At 53.4% G+C, this 15,634-nt stretch overlaps 1 protein-coding gene across 3 annotated transcripts; it reads left to right on the forward strand.

Moving 5' to 3' along the window:
* Positions 1 to 3,374: 3,374 nt before the first annotated feature.
* On the forward strand, positions 3,375 to 14,980 carry SLC4A9 (solute carrier family 4 member 9; the record flags this gene model as incomplete). Of its 3 annotated transcripts, none has more annotated exons than XM_081091101.1 (21): positions 3,375 to 3,655; positions 3,995 to 4,155; positions 4,443 to 4,556; positions 5,204 to 5,259; positions 5,405 to 5,562; positions 5,825 to 5,912; positions 6,218 to 6,372; positions 6,596 to 6,712; positions 6,874 to 7,048; positions 7,217 to 7,350; positions 7,493 to 7,755; positions 8,628 to 8,686; positions 9,140 to 9,328; positions 9,445 to 9,558; positions 10,731 to 10,892; positions 11,020 to 11,198; positions 11,920 to 11,992; positions 13,402 to 13,470; positions 13,740 to 13,913; positions 14,413 to 14,568; positions 14,927 to 14,980. In XM_081091101.1, 21 exons carry the CDS (start codon positions 3,375 to 3,377, stop codon positions 14,978 to 14,980), a joined length of 2,931 nt encoding a protein of 976 aa, XP_080947227.1. The 3 variants fall into 3 exon arrangements, with proteins under 3 accessions (XP_080947227.1, XP_080947228.1, XP_080947229.1); XM_081091102.1 differs by having other exon boundaries at positions 6,907 to 7,048; positions 8,628 to 8,677; XM_081091103.1 differs by lacking the exon at positions 9,140 to 9,328.
* Between the last annotated feature and the right edge of the window lie 654 nt (positions 14,981 to 15,634).

Genomic DNA, 15,634 nt, shown 5'->3' on the forward strand with positions numbered 1-15,634 from the left:
ATCTGAATTATTTATGTATTTTAAATCACTTTTCAAAACGCTTTTTCTAAATAAGCATTTAAATTTATCGTGCGCCCTCACTACATTTTAGGCATTACTCTGAGCACTTTACATATATTATCTCATTTAATTCTCACAACAGTCCTCGGAGGAAGACAGTATTTTCACCCCATTTTATAGACGAGAGCACCAAGGCCGAGCTTCTTGTAAGTGGTCGATACACGTGATAAAATTTCAAAAAGCTATAGACACTCGCACACAAGTGAGTGCATGTAGAAACTCAGGAAGTCTGAATAAGACCTATAGTCTGGTTGACAGAATCGTACCAATGTCGTTTTCCTGGGCTTGATATTGTGCTGTCCTTATATACGATGGGGGGGGCTGGATGGAAAGTACCAGCTGGAGACTCCTCTGTACTTTTTTTTTTTTTGCAACTTCTATATTTCTTCTTCTATAATTAGACTCACAGAAATCATTTTAAAATAAGTTAAATAAGTTTTAAAAATTAAAAGCCTTTTTAAGGCCGTTCTAAGGATTACATAAGATATGTGCCTAGGACAGTGGTTGGGCACAATGGCATTTCAGTGTGGGATATTTTCTTTCTTCGTCACTCTATGTACAAGGTCTGTTTTATGTGCATTATTTCATTCAATAAAGCCTATGAAGTAAGTACTTTTATTATTCCTCTTTTGCTGATAAGAAAACTCAGGAAGGGCTCTGCTCAAGGATACCCAGTAAGTCTGTGACTGAGCCAGGAGGAGGCCCCAGTCTTAAAACTCCTGGGTCAGGCTATTTTCCGGTGCCCATACCCAGGTCTGCTTGCCCACACAGCACACCTTCCCTGCCTGGGAGACTGCTGGTGCCCAGGCAGACCTCTGGGTTCCTCCTTGCATCCCTCACCAACCTCCCCGTCTCAGGGCACTCAGGGCCCTGGAAGTGGCAGTGGTATCTGGGGAGAGTGGAGGCATGGTGGCCCTCTACCCACGGGCATTCTTGGGAGCCAGGGTAGTTGGGGCCGCAGAGAGGGCAAAGACAGACCCTCTGAACTCTGGCAAGAGTAGGGGAGTGGGAAGGGAGGGGGTGTGTGTGAGGGGGTATTCACACCAAGCCCATGCTCCTGTCCCCCTCAGACTTCCTTGAGTCGCCCCTGAGCTTGGGGCACATTCCTGAAGGGGGTGGTCCCAGGATTCCAGGCCCTAAACCAGTTTCTATTCCTCCGGAGACTGAAACCAACTCCCCCCTCAGACTCAGCACCCTGTCCCCAACTGGCAATGATCATAGTGACTCACGCCTCTCATTCTTGCCCTGTGAGCTCCTTGGACTTGGGGCAAATCTCTCCAAGTCCAGACTGGGGTGGTGGGAGGGCTAACGTGAGTCCCATTTCTCAGGGAGGAGATGGGTCCCAGGTATCTAGTGGGGGTTTTGCCCACCACATTCAGTTGAGCCTGCTCAGCTCTCTCTCCCCATCCCTGTTGCGCTCCCCCAACACCCCATTCCATCCCATCAGGTCAGTCAGCTGTGGGCCAGGGTCCCTGGAGGTCCAGGACCCCTCCCTTGTCCTCTGGCCTTCTCCGCCCCTGCTCGCCCCCCCCCCCCCCCACCCCACTTCCGACCCTACGGATCCGGTCAACGGGGAATAGCGCCCTCGTGTGGCCTCCACGAGAAACGCATCTCATTCCCCAGCCCCACCCTTTCTATGCGCTCATTGAACAAGTATATATTGAGGGCCAGCCACTAGGTGCTCTAGGGGTAGCGGTAGAGATTACAGATAAAATACCTGCTCTGTGGATGGTACAGTCCAGTGTGTGCGCGTTGAGGGGCAGGCAATAAACGATAAACAAATAAATGACCGGGGCAGTTATTACAGTGGTAACTGCTAGGAAGAAAATAAAACAGAGAAATGTGAAGAGTGACTCAAGAGGGAAACTCAGGACAGGATGGAAAAGTAAAGTTTCCTTGAATAGATACCATCTGAGATGAGACTCAGATGACAGGGATCCAGTCATGTGAGGGTTTGGGGGAAAGCTTTCCTTGCAGAGAAAAGAGCCACGCAAAGGCCCTCAGGCAGGCACAGGCTTTGCAAAACAAACAAAGGTCAGTGTGGTTGGAAAGCAGAGAGCAAAGGGAGAGTGGTATGAGATATGGCCAGGAAGGTAGGCTGGGGCCAGAACTTGTAGGCCATGACAGACTTTAATTCCTCTAGGAGTAATGGGAAGGCATTGGGTGAGTTTTGAGTACAAGACTCATGTGGCTAGATTGGCTTTTGAAAGGACCCCTATGGCTGCTGTGTAGAAAATGGACTTTAGGCCCTAGCTGGTTTGGCTCAGGGGACAGAGTGTCGGCCTGCGGACTGAAGGGTCCTAGGTTTGATTCCGGTCAAGGGCACATGCCCGGGTTGCAGGCTCAATCCCCAGTGCGGGGAGTGCAGGAAGCAGCCGCTCGATGATTCGTTCTCATCATTGATGTTTCTATCTCTCTCTTCCTCTCTGAAATCAATAAAAATACATTAAAAAAAAAAAGAAAATGGACTTTGGGCAAGGAAGAAAGAGTGGGAGCAGGGAGATTATTGCAAGAGATTAAAAAGCTATTAAAAAAATTCAGGGGAGAAATGTTAGCAGCTTGGATCAGAGGAGTCGTGTTGGAGATGGGCGATGTGGTTGGATGCTGTGCCTGAAGGTAGAGCCAACAAAACTTGACAATATCCCACATTCTCCTTTGCTCATTCAGCTCCAGGAACACCTTCAAACACACACACACCCTAGCTGGCTCCTCCATCTTCACCAGGGGGTTCAGTTATCAGGGCAGACCCCAAGGACATAGTTAAATTGTGGAGTATCCAGGTGTTATTTGACAAAAGAATGTAAGACTCAGCCGCTATGCTCTTCATGAACTGCTTCCACTTTCCACCATTAGTCCACTTAATGGGCAGGGCTTCTACCTGCTCTTTCCTTTACCCTGCCTGGCTTCTATAGACCCAGTTATTAGTTAGGTCTCTGTTTGTCCTATTGAGTGCCCTCAGGGAGTGTTGGTGACAACCAAAACAGTTCTGAGTATTTGGTGTTTTTATTTGATACAAAATAGGGGGCAGCATAATCTGGCCCTGTCAATTCTCAGACCCAGGCCAACAATTTACTCCTATTTATTTACACAAAATACTGTGAAGTCAGGCGTGATCCCACAAAAAATGCACACAATACTTTTGGCCCCAGCTAGGACGTTTCTGGAGCGCCTGGGAGAGTTCAGGCTACCCTAACAAACACTCTCAGGCCATTCAGGGATGGGGAAAGCAAGCAGGGGAGGAGGCAACCCGGTTGGCTCTGGAGTCAGCAGGCCTTGCTGTGTTTGTATTGTGTTGCTTGGGGGGTACATTATAAATGCAGCCAGTCCAGGGGCTCCTGGACTCAGAACCCCAGACTGTACCAGTTCCAAAAGGCTGCGCAAGCCTCGCCGAGATGAAGCTGCCGGGCCAGGAGGAGTCTGATGTCTACAGTGCTCAGGAAAATGGGCCCACAGGAGAGCTGGACAGCGGCCCAGGCTCTGGCCCCAGCCCGGATGGCTCCTCAGACACTGGGGTACCCAAGGACCCTCTGCTCTTCATTCAGCTGAATGAGCTGCTTGGCTGGCCCCAGGCGCTAGAGTGGAGAGAGACAGGCAGGTGAGTGAAACCCAGGCCAGTTTTATGGGGTCCTCCCCCTCCTCAGCTGGGGCCTCCTCCATGACCCCAGCTCTTCCTGTAGGGGGTGCTCTTACCCCCAATCAGAAGCTCCTCTCTGCCCACATGTCAGGTCCCCACCCTCTCTGATGCTCAGCTTCTCCTCGGTCTAGTTTTGAGTTTCCCAAGACCCCAGGTGAGAGGTGACTGCGAAAGGAGGGCATACTCTGCACCACTGGGGTCACGTCTCCCTCGTCAACTTACCTTCCTTGGCTCTCCTGTGTCCCCACCTGGACCTGGGGAGGTGCCCCCAGTAACACTGTCCACCCTTCTCCACTGCAGGTGGGTGCTGTTTGAAGAGAAGCTGGAGATGGGTGGGGGCCGGTGGAGTGCCCCCCATGTGCCCACCCTGGCGCTGCCCAGCCTGCAGAAGCTCCGCAGGCTTCTCATGGAGGGCCTTGTCCTGCTGGACTGCCCGGCTCAGAGCCTCCTGGAGCTCGTGGGTACGCTGGGGCTCTCTGTAGGGAGGACCCGGGTAGACATGCCATCATTTCCCTCAGATTTCCCCCCAAAGTATTGGAATTTTGCAGGGCCCACCACACCCACCTTAGGGATTACCCATCCCTGTCACAAGGAAGAGATGGAAAAGCAGAGTGAAGGAGAAGTTCCCTGGCTCCTCCACTCCCTGAGACTCCCAGGAGGGAAAGTGACCTGGGCAGAGGGGACAGGGGAAGAATTGGGGGGCAGGGAGCTCTCAGGAAAGGGTTGGAGCCCCACCTCTGCTTCCCAGAGCAGGTGACCAGAGTGGAGTCGCTGAGCCCGGAGCTGAGAGGGCAGCTGCAGTCCTTGTTGCTGCAGAGACCCCAGCACCTCATCCAGACCACAAGCACCAGGCCCTGCTGGGGTAAGAGGCCCATCCCTGGGCCCAGAACCACAAATCCTAGGATGGGAGGTTCCCAGATCCCCCTTGCACCTTCCTGGACCAGGAGTGGCCTAGCCTTGGCTTAGACCTCCACCCTCCACCCAGGACTCAGGGGTGAGAGAGAGCGGGAATAATGATGAGGGGAGAACGGAGGGGCTAGAACAGGGGTGGGCAAACTTTTTGACTCGAGGGCCACAATGGGTTCTTAAACTGGACCGGAGGGCCGGAACAAAAGCATGGATGGAGTGTTTGTGTGAACTAATATAAATTCAAAGTAAACATCATTACATAAAAGGGTACGGTCTTTTTTTTCAATAGTTTTATTCATTTCAAACGGGCCGGATGCGGCCCGCGGGCCGTAGTTTGCCCACGGCTGGGCTAGAATCATAACAGCCAGAGCTTTGTGAAAGGGTGTTCTTGGTAGGCACTGCACTGGGAGCTTCTCATTTAATATTTACAAGCACCCTTTCGGTAGTACCACAATAATGTCCATTTTCGTGATGAGAAACTGAGTTTCAGAGGGGGGATGTGTTCTTTTTCAGAGCTTGTCAGTGGAGCTGGTCAGGGAGTCCTGGCGGGTCCATTCCCAAAGCCCATGCTCTTAATCACTGCAAAACCTTGTCTTAAAGGGTCTGCCCGTCCAAGACAGTCTTCCCGCGATGAGGAAGCCCCCCTGAAGGAGCAGGTTTGCGGCGCTTCCTAGGGCAGGGCTGGGCCAGGGGCCAGGGGCCAGGGTTACCAGGGGCCCACCCTCCACTGGACTCCTCATCAGCCAACATCCCCTCCCCAAATAAGCTCTCACCCTCTGTGTCTCCCTGAACCCCCATCAGCGTCTGAACTCCCTGAGACAGAAGCTGCCTCCAGGGGCTGAGGCCGGGGCTGTGCTGGCAGGAGAGCTGGGCTTCCTGGCACAGCCACTGGGGGCCTTTGTGCGACTGCGGGATCCAGTGGTGCTGGGGCCCATTACTGAGGTGCCCCTCCCCAGCAGGTGAGGCTGCGGAGTGGGGGTGAGGGATCCTGGAGCCCAGAGAAGGGCCGTTACTGGGGAGGGGATGGCGAGATCTCTGGTCCAGTTCTCTTGGGGTGTGTGGGGGATGGTGCTCAGGGCCGGGGGAGGGGTTAGTGGTCAGGGCAGCAAAGTGGGTGTGCAGGTAAGTGTGTGTATGGGGGCTTTTAGGGGGGTCAGAAGTCAGGACTGCCCTATGGCATATTAGCCTCTGGCCCTCCCTGGGGCGCGGTTCCTTCCTCAGGTTTTTCTGCCTCCTCCTCGGTCCCCCCACACTGGGAAGGAGCTACCATGAAATGGGCCGGGCGATGGCGGTCCTCCTCAGTGACCCGGTGAGGGGCAGGCCTGTGTGTGTACGTGTGCACGTGTGTGTGTGGACTCTGTGTGTATTAAGTACAGCAATGAGGCAGAGAGTGGCTGTGTGTGTGTGAGCACGAGGACTGGAGTTTCCTTGGCTACCCCTGTCGCCCCCTTCCCGAGCACAATAGGCACCCCGCAGATACTGAAAGCCTGCATTAGTGGACGAATGCTTGAACGACTGGTCTGCCTAGGTGACGCGCGTGTCTAGTTTTGAGACTGTGAAAATGGATGTGGGAACTCAGATATGCATTTGCTGCCTCTCTGTGCCTGTCCCCAGCAATTCCAGTGGTCAGTTCGACGGGCCTGCAACCTTTATGACCTTCTGGCAGCCCTGGATGCCTTCCTAGAGGAGGTGACAGTGCTCCCCCCAGGCCGGTGGGACCCCACAGCCCGGATTCCCCCGCCTAAATGTCTGCCCTCTCAACACAAAAGGTATCCGGGGTAGCCATCCCATATAGATCCTTCTCTCCCCACAGTCTTGGGTCCAGTTCCGCTGTTGAGGAGGGGATGGGATTCCAGGAAAGTATCCGGGACTTACTTACCTTGGAATTTGGAGGCTGCCCGCAGGGATACGAGCAGCCACTAGGGGGCAGGGCGCCATGAACTTGGCTCCCAGTCGGCGGCTAGTTGGAGACCTCAGTCCCCTTCCCTTCAGGGTCCCCTCGCAAATGCAGGAGGTCAAGGGCCCCTCTGCCCGGCGTGGGTCTCCGGCCGAGGACAGGCACGGCCACCCGCCGCAGGCACCCAGCCCGGAGTTGCAGCGGATGGGCAGGTGAGGCGAGCTGGGGTAGGAGTAAGGATCGGTGTCCAGGGCGGGGGAAGGGGTCCCAGGAGCATAGAGGTGTGTGCTCACTGACAGGGGCTCAGGGGCAGTAGTGGGGAGAGGAGCGTGGGGTGTGTAAACCGGTATCATTGACGACCAATGGGCGGGAGGCTGTTTGGGGGCCTTGTCCAGGACGTCCGGAGGAAGGCCTTGTGGTACCCCAGTGACTTCTTGGACGCCCTGCACCCTCAGTGCTTCTCCGCCGTGCTCTACATTTACCTGGCCACCATCACTAACGCCATCACTTTTGGGGGGCTGCTGGGAGAAGCCACCGATGGTGCTCAGGTGGGTAGGGATGTGGAAGGGGGACACGCACAAGCTTTGGTGTTCCTGCAGCCATGCCCTTCGCCCTTCCCTGGGACTATGGGTGGGTGTGGATGCCCCTGGGAGCTTGGGTTCCTGTGTTGAGGACTCCAGGGTCCTGTGCTGACAAGGCCCCATGTTGGCCCCTAGGGGGTGCTGGAAAGCTTCCTGGGCACAGCGGTGGCAGGAGCTGCCTTCTGCCTGATGGCCGGCCAGCCCCTCACCATCCTCAGCAGCACGGGGCCAGTGCTGGTCTTTGAACGCCTGCTCTTCTCCTTCAGCAGGTGGGACTCCCTCACCTCACTGGCCTGATCCTGGCTGAGTCAGAAGGGGAGGGTGGAACTGTCTGGCTCTAGGGGCACCTGACCTGGGTTAAGCGGGGAGCAGAATGGCCCTGCCAAGCCCTGCCTGTCTCTCACCCCCCAGAGATTACAGCCTGGACTACCTGCCCTTCCGCCTATGGGTGGGCATTTGGGTGGCCACCTTTTGCCTGGTGTTGGTGGCCACAGAGGCCAGTGTGCTGGTGCGCTACTTTACTCGATTCACCGAGGAAGGCTTCTGTGCCCTCATCAGCCTCATCTTCATCTATGACGCCGTGGGCAAAATGCTGAGCTTGACCCGTGCCTATCCCATCCAGAGGCCTGGCTCTCCCGCCTACGGCTGCTTCTGCCAGTACCCAGACCCTGGAGGTGGGTGAGGGAAATAGGGAGCTTGGCAAGATAAGGGAGGATAAGGAGGGAGAGGGTGTCTCCTTGCTGTCCCCCCTCCCCGGTTACATTCAGCAAAAATCTGAGTACTTACCCGACAACCGCAGCACCTCCCCCACCACGATTCTAAATCAGGTGAAAATAAGTCACAGAGCAGGCCCAATACCGTCTTTATTTCTGACGATGCTGATCGAAGAACATGGTGATATCTATGGGTGAATGAGCTTCCTAACAATAAAACCCACATTAGGCAGACTTACCCGCTTGGTCATGGCCACACTGGAAAAGGGACTGTCTTGCTCCAGAGGAGCAGTTAGGTGCAAGTGCAGGCAGCTTACTCCCAAGAGCAGGGGAGGAAAGGGCGGGCCAGGCACGCCCAGTTTCTAATCCCAAGCTCACCAATCAAATAAATGGCTGCTCTTCCCCTTGGACCGAGGGGCTGACCTAGTGGAGAGAAGCTCAGGGGATTACACTTGCCTATATCCCTCCACATGACGGGAACAGCAGGACTGGAGAAGAGGTGTCCCCTCAAGAGTGCCAGTCTCTGCGCCAGGCGTGAACAAGACCAGTTCCGCCCCTGGTGGATTTGTATGCTCACCCCTTGAGCAAATGTTTGCTGGGCGTCTGCTCTGGCCAGTCCTGTGCTGGGCACCAGGGATACAGATAAGTAGAGAATTTGAAGGAGCCAGGGCATGAGGCAGTGTCCTGAGAAGCAGACATGGTAGCTCTTGGAGTCAGCAGACAAATGAGCCAGAACTTTCTGGTTCCGCTGGATCCATGAGATTAGGCTCCGGAGGGGCTGGAGAAGGTTCCCGGGGGCGGAGCACACACCCAAATTCTTCTCTGCTTCCCAGGAAATGAGTCTCAGTGGACAAGGACAAAGACAAAAGACAGAGAGGACCTCTTAAGCACGGTGAGACCTGTTCCTGGGAAGAATAAGTCAGTGGTTCCAGGCTCTTTCCATCCCACAGGCTAGAGCAGTGATGGTGAACCTATGACACGCGTGTCAGAGGTGACACGCGAACTCATGTTTTTGGTCGATTTTCCTTTTTTAAATGGCATTTAAATATATAAAATAAATATCAAAAATATAAATCTTTGTTTTACTATGGTTGCAAATATCAAAAAAATTTCTATATGTGACACGGCACCAGAGTTAAGTTAGGGTTTTTCAAAATGCTGACACGCCGAGCTCAAAAGGTTCGCCATCACTGGGCTAGAGAAACCCTCAGAGATCACTTGAGCCCCAGCCATTTGCTATGGCTGGGGAACCCCCTGTCCTTGGCCCTCGGTGTCTCACGGGGCATCAGTGGATGCTTGTGCTGCCTGTGCCCATAGCCTCACCCCTGACCACCACTCCATATAGGACCTAGGCCTGGTCAATGCGTCCTTGCTGCCTCCACCTGAGTGTGTCCGGCAGGGAGGCCACCCTCGTGGCCCTGGCTGTCATACAGTCCCAGACATCGCCTTCTTCTCCCTCCTCCTCTTCCTTGCCTCCTTCCTCTTTGCCATGGCCTTCAAGCATATCAAGACAAGCCGCTTCTTCCCATCTGTGGTGAGTGTCACCTCTCTTTCTGTGGGAGAGGACTAGCTCTTGGCCTTGGGCCCTGCCTGTGAATGGGACGGGTGATGGCAGGCCTGAACCTGACTGAGTGTCCACTGTGTGGCCAGGTGCGCAAGGTACTCAGCGACTTCTCCTCGGTCCTGGCCATCCTGCTGGGCTGTGGCCTTGATGCCTTCCTGGGCCTAGCCACGCCAAAGCTCACGGTGCCCAGAGAGTTCAAGGTGAGAGCTGGGGGAGGGAGAAGCAGGGCCAGCAGACAGGACCTTGGAGGGGGAAGATGAATAAATTCCACATTTCACCTCCTCTAAGTTTCTGTTTGCCCTTGTAAAATAGAAATAGTAATAATAATGGCCTCACAGAGTTGTGAGGATGAATGAGTTGCTGCTCTAGACACATAATAAGCAGAGAATACTCAGTAGCTATTATAGTATGGCGTTAAGAGGATGGGTTCCTTCCAGTCAGCTGGCCTGGGTTTGAGTTCTGGTTCTGCCACTTCTTGGCTGTGTGACCTTAGGCAAGTTAACCCACATTTCTGATCTTCAATTTATTCATCTATAAAATGGAAATAAATAACAATAGTTCCCACTCATAGGTGTTTTGAGGTTTACAGATAATAGTGTAAAGCACTTATCACAATGCTGGGACTGACACATACCCAGACCTCACTATTGTCATGGTTTTCCCTACCCTGGGCACGGTCCTACCCATTCCACTACTCCCCACTCTCTATTTTGACCCCAGGTTGCCTGCCCTGATCCAGTGAAGTTGGGGCTCCCTCTCTAGGCATAACAGTGCACAGATCAGGGCTTAGCACCTTGGCACCTACACTCTGTGCATTTGGAACCTTCCCTTCCAGCTTCCCATAAGACAGGACAGCAGCGGGACTCCAACTCAGGCAGCCTCAGGGACTCAGAACCCAAGACAACATCTGGGGCCCTGTCCCCCACACAGACGCTTATAATCAGAGCAGACACAGACACACCCAGCCCTGCCCCTGCCCCAGATCAAGGCAGGTCTGAGCCTGAGTTGCCCCACCCTGGATGCTGAGAGGGGGTGCCCAGGGAGGAGAGCTCGGTACACTAAGAAGGATGGGCAGGCCTTCGCTACGCCCTCCTCCTCTTGCAGGGAGGGAGGGCCCAAGAGAAACAAAGTCCAGAGCCCCTGGCTCCAGCCCAACCCCCTAGCTGGTTCCCCTCCTTCTGCCCTCTCTTAAGGTACTGGGATGCTTTGAACCAGCTATGCACACACACACTGCTCCCACATAGCATCCAGGGCCTTGGTGGGGAGGGGCTGTGGTAAGGGAGGTTGTGGAAGAATGCCAAGGCTGGAGTGTACAGGCGAGGTGCTCTTGGGAGACCCTCTCCAATATGTCCATGGACCGTCCTCCCCCCAGCCCACACTACCTGGGCGTGACTGGCTGGTGTCACCTTTTGGAACCAACCCCTGGTGGCTGAGTGTGGCAGCCGCTCTGCCTGCCCTGCTGCTGTCTATTCTCATCTTCATGGACCAGCAGATCACAGCGGTCATTCTCAATCGTGCGGAATATAGACTGCGGGTGAGGCCTGCCGGGAACACCCTGGACCCCTGGACCAAGGGACAGAAGCCCCAGGGTGGGTTCCAGGTTTTCCCTCTCCCACCCCAGAGGGCTAGTTTCATCCCAATTGCCCCACCACCACCTGCAGAAGGGAGCTGGCTTCCACCTGGACCTCTTCTGTGTGGCTTTGCTGATGCTGCTCACATCAGCGCTTGGGCTTCCCTGGTATGTCTCAGCCACTGTCATTTCCCTGGCCCACATGGACAGCCTTCGGAGAGAGAGCAGAGCCTGTGCTCTGGGGGAGCCCCCCCGCTTCCTGGGCATCAGGTGAGGCCGGTATTCAGGGGGCTGGAATGAGAGGTGGGCAGCACGGTGGGGGAGCAAGGGACAAGGCAGAGTTATTCGGGCAGCTTAAGTTCTAAGCTGGTAGCTCCAGAGGGCTCTCTCACTGCCCAGGATCATCGCAGTGGGGTGAATGGGGAGGGGTGAATGGGCTCTGAGATGGGTGTGTCAGATCTTCCCTCTCCTCCTTCAGCCATGGGACTGGGAGGGCCTCAAGAGGAGCATCATTGAAGTAAGGGTGGAGGCAGCCAGGGCTGAGCAAGGGTGAGGTGCCACCTAATGAACCCACTCAATATGGAAGCACCTCATTGATGTTATAAGGTAAAACACCACAAAAACAATTTTGTAACTGCTGGAGACACAATCTGTCCAAAGTATGTGAAATCAACTTTGTACACTGAAATGAAAGTCTTTATGGCAGTGTAGAAATTGCTAATTTTTCAACAACAACAACAAAGAAAAAGAAAAGGAAGAAAAAGAAAAGAAAGAGCAACTATGAGCTTGAACTGATGGAGAGGCCTGGGGCCCCCATACTGAGGTGCCCTGCCCCTTCCTCTCCAGTTTTTCACCCCAAGCTAAGGCGACAGTTGTAGGATCCCTCCATTTCCCCCCTGCCAGGGTCTATAGTGGTGTCTGGCTTGGGTCTCCAGCCTGGGCACCCCAGGGGCTCCCCCAGGCCCTGGCTAACTCTTCCCTCCCCCCACAGGGAGCAGAGGCTGACAGGCCTGGTGGTGTTCATCCTTACAGGAATCTCCATCTTCCTGGCACCTATACTCAAGGTACATTTGTTAGGCAGGCTGGCGTCAGGGGCAGGGTAGTAATCATAAATACAAGAGCTGACATGGGCTGAACACTTAGTGCATGTTTCTCCATACCTGGCCTCATTCAATCCTCACATTAACCCTGAGATGCATGTGGCTTTTACAAATGAGGAGCCTGAAGTTTAGTAGCTCACGTAGGTCACTAAGAGAGCTAGTTTCTCGGATCTGAGAACCCAAACTCTTACCAAGTAGGCTTTCTACCCAGTGTACAGGGTGTAGGAAGGTCCCCCCCAGCACCCCCCCCCCCCACACACACACAAAGGCCAAGCGCTGCCCTCGCTCCAGCCTCCCAACAAGCCTTAGATTCAGAGTATGATCATCACACCCCACAAAAACTTTGCGGCAAAAGCACTTCACTTCTTCCTCACCAGAACCATATGTTTAAAGAACACCTTCTGTGTGCAAGGCTGTGCTAGGCACCTGGGAGAAGGGGGGGAGAGGAGAGCCTTGAAAAGGAATGTAGAACCAAGCACCTGCCAGCAACACCCACACACAAACAAAAGTTAACGAGTAATAGCAGAAAGGTTCAACAAGCCAAGACAGCGAAGCAGTCAGGAGGGTGTGGAGACTGGCCCACAAGAGTCACTGGCAGGACCACAAGAGGTTAGGGAAGGGAAAGGTCACCGAGGCTGGGTGAGAGTGGAGTAGTTGAAAGAACCAGAAGGACCAGATCAGCAGCTTACTAACGAGGTGACTCTCATTCAGCAGCTATTTACCGAGCATAAGCCCTATGCCAAGCACAGTCTCAGGACTGGAGATAGAGTGGTGATCGAAAGAGATCCTCCAACCCTTGCAGTCTGGTGAGAGGAGACATGAAAAACAACAATAAAACAGGATAATTTCAGATAGTGATCACTTCTTTGAGAAGTAAAAGAGAATAAGGTGATTGCGTGCCAGGGCTCTACTTTAAATGATCAGGGAGGACCTTTCTGGTGGGTCATGAGTAGTGAGAAGGAAGTCAGGGCATTTTTAGGTGGAGGAAAATAGCAAAGCAAAAGGCCTTGCAAGGGGTAGAAATAAACTTGGGCGTGTTGAGGGAAGGAAAGGAGGTCAGCATAGCAGGAACAGAGAAAGCAGAGAGGAAAGTGATGGATAAGATTGGAGAGGTCAGCTAGGTAATGGGTAAGTTACCAAATCTCTCTGAAACCCAATTTTCCCATCTGTAAAATGGAGACAATTACAGAATTTACCGCATCTGACTTATGTGAAGATTCTCATTAATCAGGCACATAAAGTGGGAAAGAAAGAGATAAACCTGGATAGGCTTAGATGCTGGGTGCTAGAGGCCGGGGTTGGAGCCCAAGGGGGACACCTGGGCTGCTGGCAGAGCTCAACTCCTTTGCTGGCTCTCCACTTCTTTCTACCAGTTCATCCCAATGCCTGTGCTCTATGGCATCTTCCTGTACATGGGGGTGGCAGCAATTAGCAGCATTCAGGTGAGCCCCCTAAAATCACCATGAAACCCCACTCCTCCTTTCCTTTCCTGCTGGTACTTCTTGCTTGCACTTGCCAATTCTCCCCCCGCCCCACCCCACCCCAGTCCTCTTCCTGTTCCTTCTGGGCAGAGGATTCTGCTGCCATGCTCTGGGTGAGGAGGGGGCCAAGGGAGTCTTCTGACTGCCCCAGTGCTGAGCTTTCATGGCTAACAGTGACACTCTCCAGGCTACCTAAACACCCTGCTCTCTTCCTCCTCTTGTTCCCCCAGTTCACCAAGAGGGTGCAGCTTTTATTGATGCCAGCAAAACACCAGCCAGACCTCCTGCTTTTGAGGCATGTGCCTCTGAGCAGGGTCCACCTCTTCACAGCCATCCAGCTTGCCTGCCTGGGTCTGCTTTGGATAATCAAGTCTACACCTGCAGCCATCATCTTTCCCATCATGGTGACTCAGGGTTGGGTGGCATCCTGGGGGGTTCCTGAGAGACTCTGAGCCTGGGAGGGTGGCCAAGGCTTCCATAAGAGGAAGACTCTTCCCTCTTTCCTTTTCCCCTGGCTGTGCCTGGTTGGGAATCCTCGGACAAATAAAGATGGCCGAGGGATGCCAACAGATGGGCCCTGGGATACCTGATTCAACTCCTTTCCCAGCCTCTTTGGGCTTAGCAACCACAGGGAGAGGTAGAGAGCCCTGGGAAAGGAGACGCTAGCACTGTTGGTCCTTTGGATAGGACCAATCTGGTTACCAGTCTCTAAACTTTCAGGGCCTCAGTTTCCTTCTCCGCACAACGGCAGCGTAATTATTATATCTACTCAGAGGAGTGTCTTAGCATTCAGTTAAACAACACACAATGCCTAGCACATTGGAAATGCTGAATAAATGTTACTGTTGTTCATGTTCCTCCTGTTGTTGCTGACAGCCCTGGGTTTTGTTTCTATCCCTGCAGTTGCTGGGCCTGGTGGGGGTCCGAAAGGCACTGGAGTGGGTCTTCTCACCACAAGAACTTCTCTGGCTTGATGAGCTGATGCCAGAGAAGGAAAGGAGCACCCCTGAGAAGGGGCTGGAGCCAGAGTACTCGTTCAGTGGAAGTGACAGTGAAGATGTGAGCTCCAGGATGGGCCCTCTCAGGAGCAGGGGGCAGGGGTGGGGGATGCACTGTCGTCCAGGAGGTGTCCCTAAAGTCCAATATCCCTATTAAGCCTGAAGATCTGGTCAATACAGTCACTCCCCTTAGCTCTGTATTGACATAGGCACACTGAAGAGGCGAGGGAAATCTTCCTTCTTAAGGCAGGGCCCTGGTTTATAAGCCCATGGGGGTGGAAAGGGCTGGGGATACAACCCTGATCTTTGTGTTGTCTCAATGTGGGTTTATATCCTTTCACTCTCAGGGTCCCTTTCTTTCTGTTGTCTCTGCCTTTTTTTGTCTATTCCCAACTCATCTTGAGATCTCTGTTCCACAGTCAGAGCTGATGTATCAACCAAAAGCTCCGGAAATCAATATCTCTGTGAATTAGCTGGAGTAGGAATCTGGGAGTGGAGACTCCAGGAAACTGAGCATGAGGTGAGGGTGTGAGGGAAGTCCCCTTGGTGTCAAGAATGAGAATGGGGGTGGGAATGAGAGCTCAGACCAAAGAAACCTTCAGTGTGTTGTTGACTAGCCCTGTTTCCTCTTCATGCTCCAATCGCTCATGAACCCCAGAGTCTAGAAGTGGGTAGAGGGAAGGAAAAACAAATGAGGTTACCTGGGCTTGGCTCCCTGCGGCCACTAAAGTATGGCCAGTAGAGGGAGCTCAAGCTCACACCAAACTGGATGTGGCGTTGGGAGGTGGGGAAGGGAGGGCTGCAATGTCCCAAGAATGGAAAGGAGAGGAGAGGAGAAAAGGGAGGATAAATTTCCCTGAAACTCCCCTTTGCCTTTGGAGGCTCTTTCCTAGGCTGCTGAGAACCACACTTCAGACAAGTGGAAGGATTCTATCACTTGCCCTCTCTGCCATTCCTTCATTATATTCATCCATTATCAAAATATTTTCTGCCCTGGCCAGGTAGCTCAATTGGTTACAACAGCATCCCAACCCTATGCAAAGGTTGCAGGTTTGCTCTCTGTTCAAGGCACACACGGGAAGCAACCAATGGATGAATAAGTAGAACAACAAATCTCTCTCTCTCAA

This window comes from Myotis nattereri, assembly GCF_964212035.1.
Source record: "Myotis nattereri genome assembly, chromosome: 5".
In the NCBI taxonomy this organism is placed as follows: domain Eukaryota; kingdom Metazoa; phylum Chordata; class Mammalia; order Chiroptera; family Vespertilionidae; genus Myotis; species Myotis nattereri.